General features: G+C 44.6%; 1 protein-coding gene across 1 annotated transcript in view; it reads left to right on the top strand.

Annotated features, from left to right (window-relative positions):
- The first annotated feature begins 868 nt into the window (after positions 1-868).
- Positions 869-15,857, top strand: part of MAN1A2 (mannosidase alpha class 1A member 2) — an 81,968-nt gene continuing 66,979 nt past the window's right edge. Inside the window, exon 1 of the mRNA XM_055002236.1 lies at positions 869-1,309. Within this exon, the coding sequence (XP_054858211.1) occupies positions 999-1,309 (311 nt within the window). The 5' untranslated portion in view covers positions 869-998. The remainder of the gene's footprint in view (positions 1,310-15,857) is intronic.

The following is a 15,857-nucleotide window of genomic DNA, read 5'->3' as shown; positions in this document are numbered from 1 at the left end:
CAGAGTCTGAATTATCTTGCTCTCGATTCCCAGAGAGACACCTTTAAGGACCTTCTCCAGCTCCCTCACAGCTGCTTTTCTGCGTCTCGAGCTTCTTCTGATTTCTTCATTGCAATCTCTCTTTTGATCCATGATTGAGACAAGGAATAGAAAATATTGAACCATTTCAATTTCCTCATTGTCAACTTTAAAATTATGTAATTCCTCAGTAGATACCAAAAAATGTAAGTAAATTGAAACGATCCTTTATGTATGTGTTTTTAAAAAAAGGGGGGGGGGACCGGGTCTCCCTTTCGAAACAAAAATCCCACCAGCCAACTCAGCGCAGAACCACCGCCCGACCCCGTCCTTCAGGCCAATTATAACCATAGAGTTGAGCCTAGAGGGGGCCGTTCCATCCGTTTAGCTCTATGGTTGTTTTCGTCGCGAGACAGGGGAAGACGTCGGGAAGCGGTTTCCGCTCGCGGAGAGTGCGCAGGCGCACTGGGGGGCGGCGCTCGCCTTCCTGCTTGCCTGAGGAGACCGCAGAGTCGCTTCGCCGCCCGGCCCGGTTATTGATCGGCGCGGGTTGGGGAGGGAAGCGCCGCCGCCGCCGGGGAAGGGGCGGCCGAGGGAGGACCCGCTGCCCGGCCCGGGGAACGGAGGGCCTCGTTGGCCGCAGGCCTCGCGCCGGTGCCTTCGCCGCTGGCCTAGCCGCCCGCCGGCCCGCCCGGCGGAGGGGCCCGACCGTTGAGGCGACCCCGGGCCAGGCATGTGGCGGCGGCTCGGCCCGCGCCCCGCCTCGGCCCCTCCGCCCCCTCCCGGGCCCCGCGGCCGCCGCCTCCCCGGCCCATGAGCGCGGCCGGGCGGGCTGGGGTCTTTCTCTGCTGGGGGGGCGCTGCTCCGAAGCCGGCCCGCTGAGCTGCGGCCCCGCCGGGGGGCCTGGCGTGGCGGCTGCGCCGGGGCTGGTTCCGGGCTGAGCTTCCGGGCTGCCGCCGCTGCCGCCTGCCCCTCCCGCCATGACCACCCCTGCTCTGCTGCCGCTGTCCGGGCGCCGCATCCCGCCCCGCAACCTGGGCCCCTCCTCGGCCTCCTTCCCGCACCATCGGGCCACCCTGAGGCTCTCCGAGAAGTTCATCCTCCTGCTGATTCTCAGTGCCTTCATCACGCTGTGCTTCGGGGCCTTCTTCTTCCTGCCGGACTCCTCCAAACACAAACGCTTCGACCTGGGCCTGGAGGACGTCTTGATCCCCCACGTGGACACCAAAGGGGGCAAGAACGCCGGTGGCTATCTCATCCACGGGCAGGGCCACGACCAGCACAGGCACAGGTGAGCCCTGCTGGGGGGCTGTAAGTAGAGGGTTTTCATGGGGGGGGAAGTGTGTGGTGTGGGTTCTTGGACATGCACACACGCGATACCGCCTCTACTGGGTGGGTCTGTACATGAGACATCTGACTCCTGTGAGGAGATGCAAGGGTAGCCGGAAGGATAGTTTCAAAAGACAGAGCCAGCTGGTGGTAGGGCAAAGGCTTGACTATACACTGGAGCTGTGTGAAGGGCCCTGAAATGCCAGAAGGGAAACTTCTGCCCATTGGAACCTCTCCAGATCCAAGCCCAGCTCTGGAAGGCAGCTCCAACCCATTTCCTTTTCTCACTGCCCTCTGGTTACCATCCCACAGTTTAGACTGGAGAGGTGAAATTGACAGAGCCATTGGAAAGGAGATGATAAACCCTCTGAGGAGTGATCTCTGCCAGCTCTGTCTTTTTAAACTACACTTTCTGGCCAACATTGCATCTCCCTATACTTGACAAACACATGCTGAGAAGGCTTGTGTAGAGAGATTCTGATTCAGGTTTATCAGGCTTGTTGCTCTCTATTTTCATTGGCAGTCGCTCTCCAGGTTCTCAGGCAGAGATCTTTCACATCACTGACTTCCTGGTCTTGAACCTGGGGCCTTCTGCATGTCAAGCAGCAGCCCTATTTCTGAGCTGCAGCCCCTCCCTAGATGCATCTGCCTTACACTGAGTCAGAGCATTGGTCTGTCACAGACAGCATTGACTGTACTTTGGTAGTGGCTCCTGGCAAAGAGAGTTCACACATCACTAATCATCTGCTTCTACAAGGACATGCTGGGGCTTGAACTTGGGACTTCCTATATGCCAAGCAGGTGCTCTCCTTCTAAGCCATGGTGGCTTTTCCCGGGTATAATTCATGAAGCTGCCATGTTCTGAGGTAGAATGCTGGTCAGTATTATGTACTCTGAATGGCAGCAGCTCTCCTGAGTCTCAGGCAGAACTCTTACACAGCATCTTCTGTTCAGTCCTTTCAACTGGAGGTGGCTGGGATTGAACCTGGCACCTTCTGCTCTACCACATCGAATGTGTCTGTGGTTAGTATTTGAGAATGGAAGCGGAGACATCTGTATAGCTGGTGTTGGCCCTCGGCCTGTTCTTATGTGGACACAGTATGAACTGGCACGGACCACCCCTTTCTGAGAATCTGGAGCAGAATATCTAATTTCATTCCTTGAATGACAACACTGAACTAAATAACTATGGACTAAGCAACTTGGAAGAAAAAGTTTGCAAGGGCCGCAAGTCAGTTAGCATTTAAGTTTTTACTTAGAAAATGCCACATATATTGAATGGCCCTTTATAAAAGTGTGTATGAGAGGTAGGTCTGTAAAACATTCCTAGCAAATGGATGTGCCAAGTTACATTGATTTAAAAGTGGGTGGCGTGTTTTTTTTTTATTGGCCAAGGTACACAGAATACTAAAAGCAAATTTTAAAAAGATAATAAAATGGTTTATTTCATTTAGATCCTGATTTATTTTTCCATATTTTACTCAACTTTTCCTTTGCTCAAAATAGTTTATGACAACCTAGGTTGTGAACAATCAGCAATGTAAAATAATAATAAACCTACCTAACTAAAATTGGGGGGAAACATCCCTATAGGTCAGGAAAATTTTCAGTCTGTTCTTCCTCTTCTCTTTAGAAGGGAGGCCTGAACAAAAGGATACACCTTGTTGTGGCATAGTGAATTTTTGGTGATGTTTGAGGTGTTTGAAAGTGGTGTTTGCCCTCCCTTCTCAAAAAAACTCCCAAACAATTTCAGTGGTGTCCAGATACTTGCCTGGACGGCATTTAGAGATCATTGTTCATTTGCACACATGAAAGTAGACCATATTATGAACTTCTGGAAGTGCATACTTTTGCCCATCTTGGAATGCACTTATGAATGGGCAAAGAGTAGCATACATTCCTGTAGCGTATACTTTCATTTGTAGAAGAGAAGTTGAGAATTCCTTCCTATTAATAACATCAGATTGGAATAATGTTTGAGATCTTATGGTTCAGATCTTTTTCAACTGAAAATAAGCAGATGATTTAATTTTATTTATTTCATTTATGCTCCACATCCCCCCCAAGTAGGAATCCAATGCAGCTTTCATAATTCTCCTTCATTTTATCATCACAACAGCTGTGTAATGTAACTTAGACTGAGAGTGTGTGACTGTCCAAAGATCACCCAGCAAGTTTCCATGGTGTAGGGGGAATTTGAACATGGGTCTCCCAGATCCTAGTCCAACACTCTAACTCATCTACAACAATGGCTGTCCCATAGATGACTGTCCGATACAAAATAGAGCTGCGAATCAAAACTGTAGAATGGCTTCAATTAAATCAATACAGGAAGGGAGAACATGCACTTGCATATTTTTCCTCCTTTCTTAGCTGGTATATCTTGGTAACAATTTGTAACAGTTTACAAGTTATGCTCAACAATTTGTTCTAGATAACAAAGAACTGCCTTCACTCACTCTCAGGAACAGACTGGCCTTGCTACATCTTTCTTATCCTTGACAAGTGAAGTCTGGCAACGATCTAAACCTGTCTCTACGTCTTCCCGCCAGTGGCTGTCCATGATTGTGCTGCTTAGTATTGAAGGGAAACAGCTTAGATTCATTGGGTGTTCCACCAATGCTAGCTGCTAAACCGCCAACTTATTTGTAAACTTAAAATTATTTTGGCTTTAGTTTATACATAAAATTGCCAGTAGTAGAAGTTTAGTACTTCAAGTAACAAGCTTATTTTTATTCTCACAATGCACGTTATATGACCTTTTCAATAAAACTGCATCGTTGTTAAAAGCTTGTGGGATAAGCAGGAAGCCGAGATTCATCATGCCAAGTTTCTGATGAATTTTAAATCTCTTTTAAATCAGGTTTATCAGGAATCCTAGTTCTTTGAACTATTGGTGTACATTTCTCACTTGTGGTTGTTAGTGTGTGATGGCTATTGCAGCACCCTGCTTTTATCAAAAAGACAGAATCTGTAAATTAATATTTGTTAAATTATTGTTTTTGTTGCTTCTTAGGTTAAATTTAAAGTTTTATTAGTCTACTCTTACTGACATATTTCAGGAAAAGGCCTACAAGTCCTACTTGCTCGTAACCTAATTATTGTAGCACTGAAATCTGTGCTTTCTGCATTACCTCATTGGCTTGCCTTTTGAGCCTCCTTGTGCCAGCCAGCAAATTATTGTCTCTACCCCATTTTGTACTTCTGTTTATAGGGGTGCACTCTTTCAATTTCAGTTTTGGATCTGGGGCTTCCTAACAAACTCTGATCCATTATTGGAAGGGTCTCCACTTTTGTGGGCATGTGGGCAAACCTGGACTCCTGATAGAGGGTGATGAGTACAAGCACAAAATGGCTGCCAAAAGAGGTGGAGCCAATCACAAAATGACTTCTGGAAGAGCCAGAGACAGGACTAGAAGTTATAAATAATTGTCATGGTGGTAACCATAGCCATGACTCTCAATTCAAAAGTATGGAGGCAAGAAAGTTCTCTTCTACTAAGATAACATGTTCAGTTATAAGTATGTATATAAGCAACTACTGCTTGTGGTCTGTGCCATGGATTTACTCTGATGGTTTTCCTTTACATGACTGAAATTATGGAATGAGTATGTTGTGAAAACCCTTTGTGAGCAAAAGGAAACAGCTGAGTACTGTTTGTAAAAAGAGTACTGGACTCTTTTTGATTTTGCTACTACAGACTAACATGGCTAACTCCTCTGGATCTATATACACTCAGAGTATGCTTAACAAGACTGGTATGGGTTATTAGTTTTTCTAAAACCAGTTTCCTGTCTCAAATTTATAGTAATTAATAGCTTCCACTACCCCTGTCCTGAGTTATACTTTGGAGCACTGCTACTTAGGAGGAAAGGGCTCTGACTAGCTTGGTGGGGAGAGAGGGCTTCACTCCTCCACCCCCAGGGAACAAGGCTTTGGAGCAGTTGTTTTTTGCATTTAATGGCACCAAGATTGCTCAGAAGACAGTCTTCTCTCCAAATCATTGATTGAGAGCTCCACTCTGGAACCAAAAAGCCTTGTGGCATTCCTTTGCCTCCCTAGCATAGCCTAGGCTTTGAGAGGGCCAACAGGTTTGTCATCACTCCCCTGACTCTCTGAGCCTGGAAACCCCTTTCTTCCCTTATTAACTGTGGTAAAGCTGCCAGACAACCTGTGCTAGGTTCCAAGGTGGTTTTGCTCAAAGTAACAGATTTCTATATAGAAAATATAGATTGATTGATTGATTGATTGATTGATATATGCTTTATTAAGTATTCAATTAAACAAATTAACTGAAAACCAGTACAAGTCTTACCACAGTGGAAGCAATAAATAAGAAAGCTGCCTGGTGTCACTGATACAGATGGTGCCTGGAGCTGAGCTGGAAATCCACTCCAAACATAAAGCAATTAGTTGAGTAGCAGCAAAGCGTTCAGGCCAGCAGCCTGTAGCCCTTGTTAGAGATACAGAAGGTGCCCTCTTTGAGTGTATCTTTGCATGTCCATGTATCCCCAAGTGTGTTGTAGCATGGGACTCCAGGCAAATTACAGATTTCTGGTTGCTCTACCTTCTTTCTGGTGTTACCCAATGGAGTGCCTAGCTTCTGGAGACTTACCACCTAAATTGCTCTCCCCCCCCCCACTCTGAAATTAATTAGTGCTGGATGGTGTTGATGAGATAACCGGGAACAAGAACACCTCAGCGCAGGTATGCCTTGCTAGTAGGACTGAGCTGTTAGTTGTTAAGTTAACCTTCGATGGAATAGAGACCTATTGCATTACAAGCCTGGAAAGAGCACTGAATGTATAGCTCTTCTCCAGTGGCAAAATTAAGAGCAAAGTGCCCCTGATAAAGATCTTCATCTCAGCATCAGATTTCTTGTCCCAGTGGAGAGACCTGCTAGACTGGCACTTTGTTTAGTATAATAATAATAACATTCGATTTATATACCGCCCTTCAGGACAACTTAATGCCCACTCAGAGCGGTTTACAAAGTGTTATTATTACCCCACAACAGTCACCCTGTGAGGTGGGTGGGGCTGGAGAGCTCCAGGTCACCCAGCTGGCTTCGTGGAGGAGTGGGGAATCAAACCCGGCTCTCCAGATTAGAGTCCCGTGCTCTTAACCACTACACCAAACTGGCCCTCTGCCTCTGAGCACATGTTCTTTGAAAATTTCTGTGGTTTTGACCAAAGTAGACCATGCAGACCACATTACCATGATCCTTTGCAGATCCGCAATGTACTTTGACATGACAGGGCCATAATGTTCTTTCACGCCGTTCCCCAAAATGTGAGAGCCAGTTTGGCGTAGTGGTTAAGAGTGCTGGGACTCTAATCTGGAGAACCGGGTTTGATTCCCCACTCCTCCACTTGAAGCCAGTTGGGTGACCTTGGGTTAGTCACAGCTTCTCAGAGCTCTCTCAGCCCCACCCACTTCACAGGGTGATTGTTGTGGGGATAATAATGACATACTTTGTAAACTGCTCAGAGTGGGTGTTTTGTCCTGAACAGTGGTATATATATTGAATGATGTTGTTGTTGTTCTTACAGAATACTGAAGGGTGCTGCTGCCATGCCATGCCATCAATGTTTCATTGATAGCCTCCTTTCTTTCATAAAACAGTCAAGAGCAGTGAGATTGGGAGCGGGTGGTGGTGGTATGGTTTTGTTAATGGGATGGGAAGATGACCCTTTTTATTTTCTCGAATTTTTATGAATAAAGGTGGGAGACCCAGGTAGATTGCCCAGTCTCTGTTTTCCAACTAAAACCATTAGCCCAAAATTGAAGGATGAAGGACAAAAGTTAAACTGAAGCCAGGCAGCTTGGTCTTAGCAGACTGGTGCTTCCATGGAGAAAACTGATCTGGAAATCAGTTCAGTGGAACGATGCTCAGTGTACAGTGCCTGTGCTACATCCGCATCATTTAATGCTGGGTTAACAGTTGTAATCAACTGAATCAGGTACAGTTATAGTACCTCACAGCATTGCCCTGTAATGGTAGTTATGTCTTTTATATGGGGGAAAGATGTGTGTGTGTGTCATTCTTAATTTGTGCCACATCTCATGTACAAGAGACCCTAAGGCAGTTTCTTTGCAACATTTAGAAAAAGGGCACTTTCCTGGCAGTAAACCCCTTAGAATAACATGAGAACTGCATCTGAGTAGACCTTCTTAGGGTCACTCCTTTACAGTGTAGGTCTAAGCAGAGTTACATCCTTTCTTTTCCATTGAAGCCGGTGGGTTTAGAGAAGCGTAACTCTGGTTAGGATTGCACCGTTAATGCTCTTTTTCTTCTTACCCTTGGCACACAAAGTACGTGCTGTACTGGATTATACATGGATATACATGGATATACATGGATTAGGGCATGTTGAGAATTCTCAAAAAGACCGTAAATGTTATTTAAGGATAAACTGAATAATGAACTCTTTAAAGATAGAGAAAGTTAGAGCAGTTTAAAACTGTTTTGAATGACTATATAAACCACAGTGATGAGTGGCAGATGCCTTTTCAAAGTGGCACAGGACACCCCCTCTCAAGTCAAAACAGACGGGGCAGGCAGCACCTGAACCCAGCGGGTTCTTCATAGTGCATAAAAATATTGTCCACTTCTGTGATGACATGTGAGTCGCTAAGCACTGAGTGAAGAAAGTCTTGCCATATAACTATAGCAGAGAATTGACAATAGGAAAGCTGTGTTTGAGAGGCCTCGATTCAAGTATTGTGTTATATTTTTCACATTTCTTTCCCCTGTGCTTGAAGTTGTGAATAAGGATTGAATTCAAAATTCAAATAGAGAATGATGTCAAACATGAGCACTAATTTTCATTCAGATATCTCTACGGTCAAAGAAGATACTGCATTACTTTTCATCTTTTTTTCAGAATGCATGTGGGGTTAAATCTGGGATTTGAACTTGAAATGTAGAATGGACCCTGACTGTGCCCACCAGTTTTCATTCTGATGCCTCAGTCTTCAAATATAATCTCTTTACAGTGCATTTTTCATTTTCCTCCACTGCGTAAAGATCAGGTGCAGGGACTGAACTGGTATTTGATCCTAAATTATAGTTGCGCCAATGTGTATATCTTGGTACCTTCAGTCTTGTCTCTGTCAGCCTTGCTAGCACTCTTGGTGAAGAATATTTAGCCTTTCAGTGTCATCAGCCTTGCTGCTGCTGGTGAACTCCTTACCCTGATCACTTAGTCAGCTACTTCCTCCTGGCCTCTGTCCTAGCAGGCTTTAAGCGAGGCAGCAGGGGCTTGATGGGTCCTGCTGTCTTGCCTGGTGCACTGGCAAGAGGTCTGGGTCTTGTGAGTCTGTTCACAGCATTACAAGGGCTCTGGCAACTGGACCACCTTGGTATTGGTGCTAAACAGCACTGTCTTTTCTCTGTCAAGTGGCTGCAGCTTTGGGCATAGCTGCTGGTTGCAGCAGAGCCTTGATGGCTGCACTATCCTTCTGACCATCTGTGTGTGCTTCACCACGTGACCCTGTCAGTGTACTGAATTTAATTGTGACATCATGAAAGTTGCCATGTTTGAAATAAGAGAATGCTGAGTTATGGCGCTAAATTGGAGGCCTTGCTTTGCTTGGCCAACAAGCTGTCATCTTGAGTTTTTAAACATTTGGAGTTAAACAGAGAGGAAAAACTACTTTGGGGATGGGGAAAGGCAAACTGAAGAATATTTCTTGCTGACTGTCTTTAAAAATGCATGTGACTATTTAGGTGGAGAAGTAATTGGCTCAAGTAAAAGCTGAGATGGAAGGTTTTCTGTTATTAACTTACTGAATGCATGTAAAGAACATTGACCAGAATGTTCACAAAGTGCTTTATGCTAATGATGTAGCCAGTTCTCTTCCTTGTGTATGTTAAACTAACTCAGTCTGTGATTTGTTTATCCCCACCTGAAATATATTAGTATGACAGTAGCAACAAAGTGTTCTAGATTTTAGCATGGGCCTAATAATAGAGTTGGAGATCCAGAAGAGTTTATCATCATGATGTAAATTAAAACAACTCTTGTAACCCTACATAAATTTTCTGATATTTTCAGTTGTTACTTCATTGTTACTACTCAACCCCAACTCCAGGTTGGGAAATTCTTGGAGATTTCGGGGGTGGAGCCTGGAGGGGGAGGAATGTGCATCCATGGAGTTTGCACTCTGAAGCTGCCGTCCCCTCCAGGGGAATCGATCTCTGTAGGTGAGGATTAGTTTTAATTCTAGGAGATCTCCAGCCCCAACCTTGAGGTTGGCCACCCTAACCCCACTATCTGCATACTAGATTTAGATTAAAATAGTTGTGACCTTCTTGTCCATATGTATTTGTATAAACTTTTCTGTATGCTTCAGTGAACATAGTGATGGAAACTAAGCTGTATATATCAAGAGAAGTTTTGCTGTGTGACAATTGTGTACATTAAGTAACTTTCCCTGAGGCCATGTTGGGAATGGGACCACAGCTGAGTTGTGTGTATAAATTATATGTGGATTTTGTGATGATTAATGTTTATGTGACACATTTCAAGTCTTTAGTGTCTTTCAAATACATCTTGGTAGTCCTTAGAAAAGTACGAAAAGGTAGTTGAGTCTATCCTTCGGTTGCCACTGGAGGATTTGAGTTTAGCTTGCCTAAGGCAACATTTACAGTTGAGATAAAATTTATGGTTGAGATAAAATTTGAGCTGAGGATTCCTTCCTCTCACATAGCTTCTGTACTTCACCAGGTCTGGTGGCATCCATAATCAGAATATTGAGTGACAAATGCTATCAAGAATTCATTTAACTTGTCTTCAGATTTATTATTCTGTTAATAACAGCAAAAATTCTGAATGCAAAAAACTGGCTGGTTAGTTGAAATATGTGTTTGAAATCCATCCATAACCTCACATTGTGTTTTGTTACCCCTTGAGGTTGCGGGGGGCGGGGGGGTCACAGCTGGCAGAATTATTCTAACAATGTACAGGCTGCACACTCAGGAATCCTGTACTCTTCTGGATCTCTGACCCATGGTCTCCAGTCATCCTGTTATCCTTGCTTTCCCTCTCTCCTGCCGCTGGTGCCCAGCCTCTTTGGCCTCTGGGCTTTCTTCTTTCCTCAGTTCCATCTCTCCACTCCCCATTATTTTCTGGGGTTGCTGTTTCCAGGACACTGTCGAGTTTGTCCCATTAGCCCCTCGGCTTCAACAGCCTCTTTAATGCTTCTCTCCTTCTTCCCTCCTCCTGATCTTGTGTTTTGATATTTCTGATAAGAGAGTGCTTTCTTGCCTCAATAACCTGCCTCCTCTGCTGTTTCCGTAATCTTTGCCCACCTTCCTTCAGATTCCTCTTCCTTAGTCCTTTGCCTTCCTTGTCTCAAGATGAGTATCCTTTAGCTTCCCTATGTCCTAGAACTTCTTCCAATTCCTCTGCTCTGCTCCTATAGGAAGTTCTAAGCCAGTCAAATTGACGACTAACCCTTCCCTCACATCAGTTGGGTTGTAAACTGGTTATTTCTTTGTACAACTTAGTACTCTAAGCCCTCAGACTGTCAGAGGCATCACCACCAAAAACACAATGCCATTTAGGTTCCTAAACAGGGATCAGTTGGTTGCCAGACCTGCTGGACTGATGATAACCTAAAAAGCATTACCAAAAAAGTGTAGTTGCTGTGTGGCTGACCTTTTTCTTCCAGCCAGCCAGTTTGAGGATTGTGGCAGAGTACTGATTATTCTGTTTAGTTATAGGTGCACAGGCAATGTTCTTTCTCCTGTTGAATCTTGACATGCGTTACAGTACAAGCTGAATGTTTGTATGTGTAACATATGCCTTTCTGCAGCTCTTGAGTGGGCATATGGGAGGGGCAGTGGGCGTGGCTCAGTGGTAGAGTACTTGCTTTGCATATAGAAGGTCCCAGGTTCAACCTCCAGCATCTCCAGTTAAAAGGATCGGGTAGCAGTGTTGTGGTGGAAGCCCTCTGCCTGAGACCTTGGAGAGCTGCTGCCAGTCCAAGTACATAGCACTAGCCTTGATGGACTGAAGGTCTGGTTTAGTGAAAGGCAGCTTCATGTGCCCGGATTCACACATGGGAGTGCTATCGGCTCTGCTTATTTATAATACTTAAAACACTGTTAACATAGATGCAACTGTTAACATACTCGCCATATGAGTCTGCACATGGTTTACAGTTTTTCATCATATCCATCTAGGTCTTAGAGCCCATAAGCTGTTCGGCCAGAAAAAGACAGCATTATGACTAAAAAGTTATTGCTGTTCCATATTCATTAAAAACAAATGGCATTTAGTTGCAGCAACTATATATTTACACACATCTAATGTTATATTAAAATCCAGGTCATTAAGTGATAGTTAGAAGAGTGAACATGCTTCTTATTCAGATGAGAATTAAAAAAAAATTCTTTTCAGATCCAAATAAATTATCCAAAAAAAGTAGAAAAGCTCAATAGTTTCTACTGAAGACTTGTCACAGATACAAACTCTAGATCCCCTGCAGGTTTTTCTCCCGCCAAAATCAAATTCTGTGGTTGGTGCTTATCAAGAGTTTTACTTGTTTTAACACAAGATCGTTGCAAACTGAGTTTCACAAGAATGACTTTTATTATGGGATTTTACACAGATTTGGATACCTAAGGAAAAAAAAGATTTTTTAAAAATGACCTTTTCTGCAAATACTAGAGACACGGAGTGATTGAGAGAACTAAGTTTGTTTGGGTTGTGGGGTGAGCAGAAATAAGAATTAAGCAAAAGGCATTTGGAGGAAAAGTAGGGGAGGGATGGAGAGTTGGGACTCACAGTAGCAATATCCCTGATGAATTATTTTGTCCCCCTCCCTCTTGAGAAGGAATAGTGCTTGTAAATGGTTTGCAGAGAGTTTGGTACTTAATGCCATATTGCAGGGGATAGACATGACAACTTGTTTCAGCCGAACAAGAAAGTCTTGTGCAGCCTTAAAACACTAACAGATTTTTGCCAGTATATTTCTGTGAGCCATTCCTTGATACTTGAAGTGTTATGGTTAGTGGGCAGAAGTGGATCTATGCATATGGGCTTAGGGTCCAAAATAATGTGAGCAGAGCTCAGCAAGAACAAAGAGAGTTTCGCGTTTCTCCAGTCACACCATGCCTGCTTAGAAGCCCAGGAGTAGTGCTGAGGCCAGGTCTTCAGTTGGAGAGTGGTAAAAACAAAGTTCTCCTTCTGAGGCGGAGGACATCTTGATGGGTGATTCCCACCCTCTAGTCAGGGAGGCAGGAACAAGTTTTCTACTTCCTGTCTTCCTACTTGGAGTCACCCTTTCTTTCAGTTTCATTTCTGCCTCAACAGGGAGAGCAGCTTCATCCGAGCGCTGCCTTGCCTTTCTACTGTTTTTCTTCCTTCGTTTCTACTTTTCAGAACCTGATTCTTGCCTTGTTTACTCCTTTCTGCTCTGCCTCCTTGCTATTCTCTTTCTCCCCGCGTGCCTGCTAGAAGGCTTGCAGGGGAAGCTTTCTCTTTCCTTCCTTTGGCTGTGGTGGCCATTTCATGGCAAGACAGAATCATGGACCAGCAGAACATGCTTCTCCATCACAACAGGATTCCTCACTGAAGGAGACTTGGAAGCCCCCCTCACCGCTGCTTCCCAGAGACAGTGGGGCAAACCACAAGGAAGCCGCAGCTGCGGCCACTCATACCACGAAGAGACCGGAAGCGCAAAAGGCACTATTCCTCCCTGGGCAAAGGAAACACGGCAGCCATTTCTTGCCTTGCAAATGAGTGCAACATTGCCAACCAGCTGGGAGGCGGCTATGGAGTGGATTTCTCCACATCCTTAAGCCAGTCTAATGGCGTAAGACCCAGTGCGGGGCAGCCAAGCCAGTCTGAGATTCAGCAATCAATTGCGCCTCTAAAGCCCATGGCGAATGAAGGAGGGCTACTTGTGAGTAATGCGGTGGGATTAGGACCCGTGGTAGTACCTCAGGAATTCCTAAATGTCATTAGACAGGTGTTGTTGTTTTTTTTAAAAAAAAAGCTATCTTATCTTACCTCAGAAAGCCACGGCAGCCATTTCTGGCCTTGCCAATGCTGGCCACCTTGCCAGCAGACCAGGAGGTGGCTGCGGTGTGGTCTCCCACATCCAAAGCAATCAATAGGCGCAGGACCCAGCGAGAGCACCCAAGAGCAATGGCTCCAGGGTCCAGTGCTGCTGATGGTCTAAGTATGAGTAAAAAAACAATTAGGTCAGGCACTGCAGTACTATTCCCACGTTTCCTAAACTTAATTACATAAACTGAGACTGCCAATTTTTGTCAGAGTGCTGAGGGAAGAGACAGGCCTCCCTCTGGTCCTTCCTCCAGGCCTTCCACCCCCCCCCCCAAACAGGGAACTGTGGAAGAGGCCATTTCTTACAAAGGGAATCCTAGCTGGCCCTCTGAGGCAGCTAGAAAGGAAATCTGTACCAGAAAAAGAAGGGGAAACTGAAACTTATGCAGATAGTGAAGTTTTTTCTCCCTTTTGGTTCCATATATGCCTACATGCTGTTTTTCCTCCAGGGAATGGGCCCTGCTCTCCCCAGAGTTCTCCATCTCTTTTAATCAGCACAAATTAACTTTATTCTGTAGAAACAAAGAAAAGAGCACAAAGCCTAGCAGGCCTTCAGAGGCCTAGCAAGCCTTCAGCCAGCTCATGTAGGCATGAGTAAACCCTGAACTGGAGTAGATCTGCTCCAGTTTTTAGTATCCTGGGACCAACATAAAACATGAAACAGTGTCAGGATGTCAGTTTAGCTAGCCAGGGTAACGCCATCTTGGAGTTGTTATTTCCCAGTGTCTAACCTTTCTGAAGATTTCCAGTGTTTCTCTCCTGCAGATTCAGCTGCTTTCCCAGACTGTTGTTATCTACCCAGACGAGATAGCAACCTTGGGACTCTCGCTCCTTCCCAGGCCTCCACAGACGAGCCGCAAAGGGGGAGGCAGGGAAGGGATGTTTGGTGTATTGCTACTTCTAACTAACACGTCATTCTCAACAAAGCCTTTGTTCAGCCAGAAGCTACCCTGCTTCTGGAATACTTATGGACACCTGTACTCTGAATATATTCTTGCAATAAAACCTTTGAGCCAAGAAACCTTGACGTTCTTGTAATCAAGGGGTGGGAGATGAAATCAAAGTAACTGGGTTTCCATAATCTGACAGACTCCACAGCATTACAGTTGCCTGTGTTGAGAGAGTTCTTGCTGCAATTGTGTCCATCCTATCTGGAATCTTTCCTGTATGACACCATTTTTAACAAAAGACAGTTTGGTGTTATGGCTGGAGTGTTGGGCTGGGATCTAGGAGATCCAGATTCTTATGCCATTCTCCTTGGGAGATCTGCCTGTGGCCTTGGGCCGTTTGCATTCTCTAGGCCTGGCTTACCTTTGGGTTTGTTGTGTGACTAGAATGGAAAAATTTGAAATGTTGTATTCACCTTGGAGCCCCCACTGGGGCTGAAAGCTGGGGTTTAGATAAACACAACCATCTTTATACTCAGAAAGGTGCCCTGGGGCAAGAAGTCATTGATGAACAAACTTTCATTGAATTGGCTACTGGCAGGGCCTCTGCTGTAACCCTTAGCAAATATATTCTTAGTTCCAGTGGTCATTATTGTTGTTGAGGATCTACAGATTAAATCATACTTCATCTCTATTTCACTCTCTGTAGACAGCAAATGCTGTAAACTGTTAGTCTATGTGAGAACCAGAATTCTCTGTTGCAATTTTTCCTTTAAGCTACTGATGAACAGGTCATTATGATCTCTCTGCCATCCCATTGAAGGGCTTATAAACCGTATCTAAATACAATTAATGAGATACTCGCAAGGCTAGTATCAATCCAAAAGTGTTAATTCAATGTAAGAAAAGTTCAACTCATAACATATCAATCATAGATTTTCGGTAAAACTACTATATACATATATACAGAAAATGGACCGGGAAGGGAGATCCAGGTAGAGGGCAGGGTATCCAGTATTCGGCTTTCCCATTTTTCTACGTGCCAAACTAGAGCAGTTGTATATCTCATTAGTTGCAACTGTAATAAATTATATATTGGAAGCTTAATAAGACCTGTGTGCACAAGAGTGTTGGAGCATTTGTCCAGGATTAAAAATAGAGTTACGGAGGCACCATTGGTGGAGCATTTTTTCCAGTTCCACACTAGGGAGACTGAACTCAAATTTACGACATTATATGTGTCTGCGGGTGGCACACAGCACTCGATATGAAGAGACCTCCTCAAACGGGAGGCACAGTGGATACATAATTTACAAACCCTACAACCTAGGGGTTTGAATTCAGAATTGAATTTCTCATGTTTCCTGTAACAGTCCTTAGATAGTTTAGATGTAGTCTCTTGATCAGTATGTGATAAGAAGTATAGCTTTCATCTGATGTTCAGTACATATAATACCTATATATCTTCTGGAGAACTGTAACTTTAAATTACATCAATGCCGCTTGTATATTTAACAACTGTGGGTGTGGCAAAGGTTCCTAA

This window comes from Eublepharis macularius, chromosome 18, assembly GCF_028583425.1.
Source record: "Eublepharis macularius isolate TG4126 chromosome 18, MPM_Emac_v1.0, whole genome shotgun sequence".
Lineage (NCBI taxonomy): Eukaryota > Metazoa > Chordata > Lepidosauria > Squamata > Eublepharidae > Eublepharis > Eublepharis macularius.
This window is presented reverse-complemented; position numbering and strand designations above follow the sequence as displayed.